Below are 11,216 nucleotides of genomic sequence, written 5' to 3' on the forward strand. Positions count from 1 at the left end.
GAATCCTCAGGAATTTCTTCCCAAGGGGTGTCGATACTTTGCAAGGATTCTAGCACAATATCTTCGAGAGAAGTGGTTGCAGATGTATCTTCGCTCAAGGTAAAGATCCTTGGCTTTCTCTTAGTTGTCGGAGGTAAAGAGTGAAAGATGGGAAGCTGAGAGAGGGAACGAGCATAAGCCCGAGTAAGTGTTCTGACTGGTTGTTCCTGAGTGACAAGATACTCCCACAGTCTTTCTTCCTTGGGTGACCCGGAAACAAGACTTAGAGGGGTCTCTGTTTCTTCAAAATGAGGCTCTTTCAAATGTGTGGCAGGATCTCTCTGACCTTTACGATCCATACATTAATCCTTTTGAATCCATGCATGGCACTTATAGATGAAATCTTGAAAAGTTGGGGACGGCGGTTCAGGCCCTCCTTCTAGTGCCAATTTGTTGACATGGCTAATGTGCGCTATGCCAACAACGGGAACTAACCCGATCACAAGCCCCAATTAGACCTGCTTTCGTTTGGAATGGCTAGCTCCGATGGGTTTTAAGGGACCCCATGAACTGTTTGAACATGTCGAAAGATTGCTTCTAGGAGGAAGACTTCAATTAAATCAACAAAATAAAACAACTAACCTCTATGTATTAAATCCTATCTATACTACTTCTAACTACTCTAATCTAGTCTTAGCTATCCTAGTCTATCTTGTAGAAGCATAATACAGAGGTTTAAACATCATATATATGTTCGGCAGGAGCGTGATAAAGAAGATTAAACATCATGTATAGATTCAAGTCCAAATGAATCAATCACTGAATTCACAGCTGGACAAGACTGTATTAAAGCTAAATTGCAATCCAATCACTCATATAGGAATCCACATTCTTTTATGAAATTAAACTTGCAACTAATGTTTAACTTAGTTTCAAATTAGAGACCATTCACAAGTTAACCATGAAACTGAATCACATTCAATTTAACAAGACTAATAGTGAACTGTAAGTCATCAATATGCATAAATACAAATCACATTTACATTCATGCCAACAACAACACTCTGATCCAAAACATATAAAAGAACAATTAAATAAGTCTGAAACTAAAGGCTCCTTCTTCCCCAAAACAGTCCTCCTTATTCACAATAAAGCAAAACTGTTCTTCTCGAAAATCAAAAGCCCTTTCTCCTCTTCAGAGGTAATACTTATGCAAACGCCCCTAACTCTAGGTCTACCTGCCTCTTCATCTTCCCACTGTATCTGATATGCAAATCGAGTACACAGAGATAGGATCATCAGTGTGATCGCTGACACGTAGAAAGCATAACAGTCGGATCAATTCATTTCCTGAGGAAGTGAACAGATGTTGGTAACAAGGGTGACTGTATGTTGCGCTCCCATAATGAAGACCGGGACAACCTTTCTTTCGAAATGTATAGGCCACGCGTGGGATCCCAACCCGAAACGCTTTAGGCCGGACCTTCAAACACAATGCTTCTGTATATATGGCCTTTCGAATCCACTCCTGCGTCCTTTACTTCTCACCTGCAAGGATAGCTATCATTAGCTTCATGATTGCGAACATTATAACAAAAATATTCACACATAACATAACGCTGCCTTCATTAACATTTATACACCACGGGAGTAAGCGCGAAAAGGATGAACACATAAAACACAGGCAACACATAATCTCCCACTCAATCCATAGGCTGGGCATGGTTTTCGAGGGCTTCCTTTAATCACAATCGGGTATCGACTCCTTCGTGGGTCACAGGACCCATGCCTTCCACCGCCCCGATGTGCGATTACACTATCGGGACTCCACAGGCCCGCCTTTTGCACTAAGACCCTGTTCCTTTGTTATATCGCAAATTTTGAAAAACATGGGAAAACACAGAAAATTCTGCCTCGATCACTTAGGCCGGACCTCACACTTTATATAATCGGGCATATAATCATCGTCGGGTCTGGCTCTCACCTCTCCGCTAACTGCATGACCCAAAATATATCTATATATATATATATATATATATTAAGGTTCTTAAATCCATTCGGGTCCGCAATGTTACCCTTCGCTTTGGAAGACCTCAACTTCAACATTTCTCTAGAAACATAAGGCTGAACTTGAAAATTAATGCACCCGGTTTTATAATCATCGGCGGGTCCGGGTGGTTATGGTGCGCCATATACATGGATTCCGGACCCCGCCGATAGCGATGAGCGATGGGTCTCAGACCTGAAACATAATATATCTTTGTTAATATGGCCGTCGGGTCCGGAATATTTATGCACCCTTTATATATAGCTTTAGGGCTTCGCTGATTAGCGATTTTCGATGTGGTGGAGGACTTACTCGCATCGCTCTTACTCATTCATGATAAACCAGCCTTCGCCTTTGATCAAGGCGAAGTGCGATGAGTGAAAAGGGATGATTCATGTATGCTTTGCGAAGCACTTCGGCCATAAAGAGTTATGAAGGCGAATGAGGTGCGATAGAGGGTTTTGTGCGTTAAGTGCACGAATGGCCATAGTAAGGGTAGGAGCGATTATATATGCAGGCCTATTTTGCCAGAGACACTTATGAGGATTGAGGAAGGTCCGAAGAGGGAACGAGAGTGCAAGTTATAAATAAATCATGCTATAAAGATATTTTCAAGGGGAGATCTTGACCATTAAGAATTGAAGGGTTAACCCGGCATGGAGTTAGAGTTTCTGAGATGAAAGTAGATCATTCGGGGATGTGAAAAATCTAGCTTCAAGGGGACCCATTTAAAATCTGCTATCAGAGCATGTGTTTAATGGGGTGATAGTTGTGGCCACAACAGGTGACCAATAAGAGGGGGGAAAGGGAGGAACATCGAAAGGAGGGACAGAGAATAGGGTTGGGTCAAGAGTCATAGGTGAGATGGTGGATGACGGGTTTCCAAGATTGATTGGCCCTGTAACCATCTTCCCTATTAGAATTATCAGGGTTTTTCTCGATTTTGAGGGCTTCTCGAATAATACGAGAGGAGTAAAAAGGGGTAGAAGCAATGATTTTTGATTGATTAAACATATTAAGTGCTTGGACTTGTAATTAGCAATATGTTCCTTGAGGCTGGCTTTGAACGGACGACCCGTTTAACCAATGTAAGGTTTTCCGCAGGAATAAGGGATTTTATAAACCCCTGATCCTAGCATTGGATCTGATAAGTCTTTAGGTGAGCAAAACAATTGCTTGAGGGTTTTATGGGGTTTGAATTCGATTTTTATGCTTTTCTTAGCCAAAATATTGGCAATAAGATCAATGGTCCCTTTTATGTAAGGGAGGGGGACTTGGCCACAAGAGGGAGAGGGGTCCAACTTTTTGGGTTTAGGGTGAGCAACAAATTGGAGCACTTTGGAGATATGAGCAGAGGAATAGCCATTGGCTTTGAAAGCCTTGACTAGATGGGATTTTTCAGCTGAGAGAGACTGGGGAGCAAAGATTTTTAAGGCTTTAGAGAAGAGAGTTTTAAGAATACCAGACTTTTGGGATGGGTGGTGATGAGAAAGGGCGTGGAGATAACGGTCACTGTGAGTCTTTTTCTATAGACTTGATGAGAGAGGGAGCCATTGGGGAGGCGAGTACCAAGCACATCAAGGAAAGGGAGGGATTAGATGGATTCAATTTCCATGGTAAACTAGATAGAGGAGGAGATGCTATTAAGATGAGATTGAAAGGCATCAAGGGTGTGGCGTCCGTGTTACCAAATGATAAAAATGTCATCAATAAACGGGAACCAATATTCAGATTTGAAATGCCAAGAGTTGAGATCTCTAATTTCAAAGTGTTATAAAAATGTTAACCAGTACAAAAGACCAGAGAGATCCAATCGCTGTAACTTCAAATCTGTGCATAGATAATGATGCCTTTAAATGAGAAGAAGCGAAGGTTAGGCGATTTTTTTTAATAATTACTCCATAAATCAAGGTTCCATCCTGATTCTATTGCAAGAGTCCACAAATGCACCGGAAACGTATAAAAATTCTAATAAAGACAATGTAAACCATTGCGCCTATTTTCCGGGTTTTCGTCAGGTTTGGTTTGAGCTTACCCTAAAAATATCGTTGAGCATTAGAATCATTTACTTTCACCAAACCGATCAAAGGCACAGAGTCATCCTCTCTTTTCACCAACCCGAATACATGCACAGAGAGTCGTCTAACGTTTTTGGCCTTCAAATCGTCTCTCGCCGCAAGCGTATTTCTCATCTTGATAAGCACAGAGATCCGCCTGTTTGGCTTCAAGCCCTCAGCAAGCGTGCCATAAATTTGTTCCTAAAACCCTTTTTCAGTGCGAAACCCTCTTCTGTTTTCTTTTGCAGCGCGGCACAGAGAACCGTCCCTTCTGTTTTCTTTTGCAGAGCATGAGCGAGAACCGTCCGCAGTTGACGGTCTTCCCTTTTCTTTTGCAGAAGAAACACCCCACGTTTTGGCCCTAAACCCGACCCCCACCCTTCCCCAGCAGAAAACCCTCATCTAGACAACCGTCCCAGAAGACCTTCTTCTGTTTTCTTTCTTTTGCAGAGCAGGACCCAGAACCGTCCGCAGATGACGTTCTTCTCTTTTCTTTTGCAGAAGAGAAACCCCCAGTTTTGGCTCTAAACCCGCCCGCGTCCCCCCGCAGAAAACCCTCATCTTTTTTCTTTTACAGAGGAGCAGAACATAAAGCCCTCTTTTCTTTTTTTAGGTTTTATCAGGCAGCCATAGCCATGGTTTTCTCAGACTCTACAACAGAGGCCAGCGAAAACTCCTCCTCTGAGGAGAGCGAGAAGATGGTTCACAGTCGAATCCCCGCCCCTGGGCAGGCAAGAATGGCGGTTCCTCACCCTCCTCCCTCTGGATCAGAATCTGACGATGATTCAGACCCCATAACTCCACCACCCAAAACACACCAGCAACAGCAGCAGAGGAAAGAGCAGCAACCGCAGAAGCAGGCGCTGCCGCCATCGCCATCGCCATCCGCTCTCATTTCTAACAAAACTGCTGCCACTAAAGCGTCGGCGAAACGTCCCAGGAAGGAGGAGAACGATGGAATACCTGAACTTCCTTCGACCAAGAAGAAAGCAACAACTCACACTGCCCAACTTAGCGACGAAGTCCCGGCAAAGGAAAGGAAGAAGGCACAGAAACAAAATGTTGCAGAAAGCATCAGCCCGATGTCTTCGCCACAGAAGTCTGGTAAGAAGGCTCCTCAGGTATGGAATTCTAAAGACGAACTCACTTTCTTAAATGGGCTCCTGTCTTTCACCAAAGGAGGCAAGGGGTTTCCCAAAAACATGAGCCCTGCTTATGATCACGTTAGAAGCGTGATGGGCATTCAGTATAGTAATAAGCAGCTTCGTGATAAGCTTAGGCGCTTGAAGGCCAAGTTTCAGTCTCTTGCAGAGAATATGGGGGCCAATAACTACAGTTTTAAGAATGAAGATGAGTCTAACATGTATAAGCTTTGCAAACAGTTGTGGGGTGGGGAGGACGAGGGTGATGATGGTGATGACGAGCATCGTCCCAATGTGGAAACTGTAGGCAAACAATCTATGAATGGTACAGAGAAGAAGAAGAAGAAGCCGCCCGTTGATGCAGAGGAGGACAACCAGGAGAAAGCCAAATATGGGGAAGATCAAGAGGAAGAAGAGGAGGGTCAAGATGAGCCAAAACGCAACAAGACCGTGACTAATGCCTCGGTCGAGAGCAGTGGAGGGGATGTTGAGCGGATCACGAGAGAATTGTATAGTCAGATCCGAGAAGAAAGGGATGAAATGATGAATGAGTTGAAGAGTACTGTTGTAAAGATCTTGGAGGAATCCCAAGCAAAGAAAAAGGCTATGATTGAGGGTTATTTCTTGAACACCAGGGCTGATCATGTTCAGCACCCGTATAGTAGCTTGATGACTGGAATTCACTCTGGAAGACCGGTTCCTCTGTTGAACAGAGTGAAAGCAGAAGCACTAGAGGAGAAGTGGCGCAAGCAACAAATTGTGGAGATGAAAGCTTTTTTAGGAAGGCTAGATTTATTGCAAGAGGAGTGTGAGATGTGTTTGGAAGAGCTGGGAGAACCTACGGGGAGTGGCAGGTCTTAAGAATGCTAGCCTATCAATGCAATGGTTTGTTACCAGAATAATCTGCACGGGATTAGGATTCAATCTATTAGTTTTGGTTCTAAGAGCTTTCTGGTGGGCATGCTTGTCAGGCCCTTTTTTGGGTTTCAGGATCAGAGTGCTCACACCCGGTCTTTCTCAACCTTCCTCTAAACTTTTTAGAGTGATCATAGGATTGCTGCATTTGTTAAATGATATGCTCATCCTATGTTGTTCTTTGTGAATAGCTTTTTAACTTAATTATATTTTAAGTTTAGTGGAATATCCATTATCTCTGCTCACATTTATTGTTTTGAAAATACTCATTATTACACATTTTCAGTATTGCTTTCTATTGGTTGTAATATATGTTGAGTAACATGTACTCGGCTGAGTTGTCAATGACAATATTGATGCACTATTATTGCAAGGCGAGAGGTGGAGAGTGATTTTATTTCAGTATTTATTTGAACTTTAACATTGCAGAACGCTTTGCAATTATGTCAAGAAACAGTTATCAATTGGATTCTTTACACTTAGTTTATTGTACTTCATAACACAATATATTGTTTGCTGTGTAAAAGTCTGCTAAAGTTATGGGTCAGTTTTATTGTACACATGGATCTATGGCTAACTGAATCTAAATTAAGATGCATGTTAAAGAAAGTTATCTTCATGTTTCATGATAACGGTTGAACTTGCACATCAATATTAATGTGTTGCCAAATAACTCTGATAGGTTGTGATTTGATCAGAAACAAAATTGTAAATTCATTTCATAATTTATTCTAGAATCTGTATTTCTAATGGAAAATACCATATTGTTATCATATTTCTCAGATTTCTAATGGAAAATACCATATTGTTACCATATTTCTCAATCTGTGTAGTGCTCAACTATTGGTTGTCCTTGATTGGTCATTATATAAAAGGATAATGCTATAACCTCTTGTATTGGTTGTTTAACTTTATAACAGAAACATAGTTGTAATATGCAAGATGTCAATTTTTTTGTTTGTTTGAAATATTGCATATGTCAGCCATACCAAATGACATGATTCAGCTAGACCAGGATAACTTACTTTTATTACTAGTAGTTGTGGTGATTATATATAAGATGTCAAAAATTTCAGTACAATGTTATCTAGAAACCAAAATAACTTGCTTTTGTGGCTAGTAATTGTCTTGTTTTTCCTACCGACAGGATCTCTGTTACACAGGTTTCTGGTTTTTGGAATGCAGGAATTCAATAAATAGATTGATAAATAAGTTCAGCGAATAAGCATGACCAGTGTTAGTAGTAGAGGGAATCTATGTTAAACAAGTTTTTGGAATGCAGAAATGCTAACTAATGGTAGTTTTGTTTTTTCACCAATAATTAATCTCTTGTTGCATAATTTTTGGAATATGGAAATTTCTCCTTGTTACATAATTTTTGGAATATGGAAATTTCCAGGAATGTGGGTGAGTTTCACCCAAATGGTAGTTTAGGAGAACAAATAATAGGAAAAATGGGAAAGCCAGATGCTTTAGGGAGCTTCTTACCAATCTTAAAACTTACAGGCGAGGAAACACCAAGTAATTTTAAGGCAAGGGAACACCATCAATTAATTTTTTGCGAAAGAAATTTAATTTTATAATTATATTTATATCAGAATATAAAGATTCTTAAAGCAAGGTAACACGATCGATTTAGTAGAGGAACACTATCAATTAATGTACTCGCAATGTAATCTTCAACTTCTCCCATATATAATACTAAATATTCTTGAATATTCCATTATCAACTAGAGTTTATTTATCACTCACCCACTGTCATATATATATAATACTAAACATTCTTGAATTAGCATCCATATATATATATAATACTAAATATTCTTGAATTAGTATATATATATAATACTCAATATTCTTGAATATTCCATTGGGATTATATATAATACTAAATATTCTTGAATATTCCATTGGAGTAAATGTCAACTACAGTTTATTTATTACTCACCAACTGTCAGATCCTCTTAAATATCTTTTGAAATATTTAATATTACATTATTTATGCATTTTATATAATATTAATATATTTTATATGATATTAATATTATGATATAATATTTGTATTCTTTTAAATAATAATTATTAGAACTATATAGGGAATGAACAGAAATTTTGGTAAGATTATTTTTGAAAAACTAATTTCTTTTTGAAAAATTAATTTATTTTGAAATTTTAAAATCTTGGAAATATCATTTTTGAAAACTAATTTATTTTCCAACTTTAAGATCTTGGAAATATCATTTTGAAAAACTAATTTGTTTTCGAACTTTAAGATTTGGGAAATATCATTTTGAAAAACTAATTTATTTTCAAACTTATTTTCAAATTTTAAGATCTTGAAAATATCATTTTTAAAAACTAATTTATTTTCAAACTTTAAATAAACACATTATTTAAAAATTAATTTATTTTCCAACTTTAAAATTTTGAAAATACCATTTTTAAAAACTAATTTACTTTTTAAACATTAAATAGACACAAGTTAAGCATATATATATTGCAGTTATATACTTTAAATGACTAGTAAGTATAGATAAACATCAAAATATTTCATCTTAGAGGATGTCTCATATTATCAATATTAAAAAAAAATTAAAAATAACTATATTATATTTGTATTTCAAATTATTAATATTGATAATTATAAAAAAACATAATATATGAATTAAATATCTATATATGTCAAAAAAACATGTAAAATGTTTTTAAGTGATGGAGATTCATTCGACTTTGCCATTGAAATTTTTAATTTATAAATGAATTTTGTTACAATATTATGAACTAATACTATGGTTTACTTATATCATATCCCTAAAAAACCATAAGTCATGTTATTATTGCAATTTTTTCAAGTAACCAATTTTTTGTTTTGTTTGTCAAGTTGTCTGTGATCTTCCAAACTTGCCATGTGGCTTGAGGAGGAGGAAGGAGTGGTCACATGTGGCTTGAGGAGGAGGGAGGAGTCGTGACCCAGGGGCATTTAATCCGTCAAAGTCACTCGGGGATCGCACTTGGTTTGGGCCACACCAACCCTACGCCGACTCGATTTTTTAGCATGTCTCCTCTCCCTAGCACATGGCATAGTCACCCCATGAGGGTTGATCTTGGGTCACGACGACTGGATTTTTTAGCATGTCTTCTCCCCCTAGCACAGGGCACAACCACCCATGAGGGTTGATCTTGTGTCACCTTGCTAACGAGACCCATCCTCATAAATTGTGCTAGTAAACTTGACAATTAACCAATTTAATTAAAATGACATAAATAACATATTTTCTTTTTAAATAACTTTAACTTTTGATGGGTGACAACCTGGAATTTCAAATCCCCTCTACCCATCAAATGAAAATTTGATGATGTTTTGGCATTTTTCATGCCTTTCATTTTACGTTCTACTTAAATTTGTGAGTGTCAACTTCCCCTTATTTAGAAATTCTACTTAAATTTGTGAGTGTCAACTTCCCCTTATTTAGAAATTCTACTTAAATTTGTGAGTGTCAACTTCCCCTTATTTAGAAATTCTCTTACAGCTATTCCTTCATCTCAACTTCCTTTAATCTCCCTATGAGAGTGCCTTGTTTCTTCTCAGCGTATGTGTTTCACCATGTTTCCACTTCCTTTAATCTTCGTCTTAGAGTGCCTTGTTTCTTCCTAAGTTAGCATATGTGTTTCCACCTAGTATACAACCATATTTTAAAGATTTTATAAAGCTTTTTAGCCTTTGGGAGTTAATAATTTTGAATATGTACATAAATTTTGACATGTGAAAGAAACTAAAGAAAGCCATATAGTTAAGATGATGATGATTCTCAAGTGCAAGTAAATGAGATAGAGTTATCTTTTTTAAATATCAAGAATTTAACTACTAACCCTTTTCATAATTTATTTAAATCCAATAATCTACTACATATGTCAAATTTATTAAACATATAATTACATGTTTAACTATTTCATAACTTATTTTCACGAAATATTTTATTTACAGATGGGCACACACATCTTTATTTACTGGCTACATATTTTATTCAGTGAATTCTTTATTTATACCAAGATAACTTTAATCCCTATAAGTGCACTTTCAACCAACTCTGAACTACTTGAACTATTTGAATAATAAATCCAGTAATGATAGCTAAATATTTTTTAAAATATTTGTATATCCTTTCAACTAATTTGATATACATTACACATATTTGGAACACATTATTCCTAAAACAATGAGGTTGAAAAATGTCAAGACTAAGCAAACTCTACAATCTATGAGGTAAACTCTGCAATCTATCTACAAGGTAATTAACTCATCATCTGCATTTGAACATTGTTAACTAATCATTTTCATAATATCTTAAATATGAGCCTATGATTTCCTCATCTTAAAAAATTAGATTCACATTATTGTCCACATCATAGACGGAATATGCAGCCCAACCAATTACACAAATAAATCCTTCCTATTAAACATTGCCTTGACAATACCATCACTTATTATATTCATGTACTTAGTACGAGTTGGATCCTGCAAATACAATTATACTAGAAGTGGTTGACAATCTAAATAGGTATGTTAAATAAATATGAGTTTGTAACATCTTCAATAATTATTTTTATTGTAAGAGAAGTTTAGCTTAATAATTATAATTATTTTTTTTAAGAGAAATTCACTACAGTAAAAATGAAGTTGACTTCAAAACATTTAGTAAAAAACTCAAAATACAAAATTAGTCAAAATAAGCCAAGGCAGTCAAAAAAACAAAAATAGTCAAAATAAACATGGGCTTTTTAGAATGGTAATTGAGCGCTTCATTATGCAATAAATCACAGGGTATTTTTAGTCAAAATCACATTTATTTCACATAAAACAAATACTAAGAAAGAAATAAAAAAACAACAACCTAATGAGATTGAAACTGGTGCAACTTACTTGGGACTTGAAAATGGGTAAATCTTGTCGATTTGAAGTAAATAATGAGGGCAAGTACTTGGGACTTGAAAATGGGTAAATCTTGTCCATTTGAAGTAAATAATGAGGGCAAGTTCAGTAGAAAGCTCCAATATTTATTTTTAGTGACTTATTGG

At 36.9% G+C, this 11,216-nt stretch overlaps 1 protein-coding gene across 1 annotated transcript; it reads left to right on the plus strand.

The window, feature by feature from the left end:
• Nucleotides 1–4,030: 4,030 nt before the first annotated feature.
• On the plus strand, nucleotides 4,031–6,436 carry LOC149171480 (uncharacterized). The gene has a single exon (XM_089424098.1). It carries the CDS (start codon nucleotides 4,719–4,721, stop codon nucleotides 6,084–6,086), a length of 1,368 nt encoding a protein of 455 aa, XP_089280224.1. The 5' UTR covers nucleotides 4,031–4,718; the 3' UTR covers nucleotides 6,087–6,436.
• The last annotated feature ends 4,780 nt before the right edge of the window (nucleotides 6,437–11,216 follow it).

The sequence above is a fragment of the Pinus tabuliformis genome, chromosome 4_2 (assembly GCF_031772625.1).
Source record: "Pinus tabuliformis cultivar Carrire ecotype Pingquan chromosome 4_2, CPIR1, whole genome shotgun sequence".
NCBI lineage: Eukaryota > Viridiplantae > Streptophyta > Pinopsida > Pinales > Pinaceae > Pinus > Pinus tabuliformis.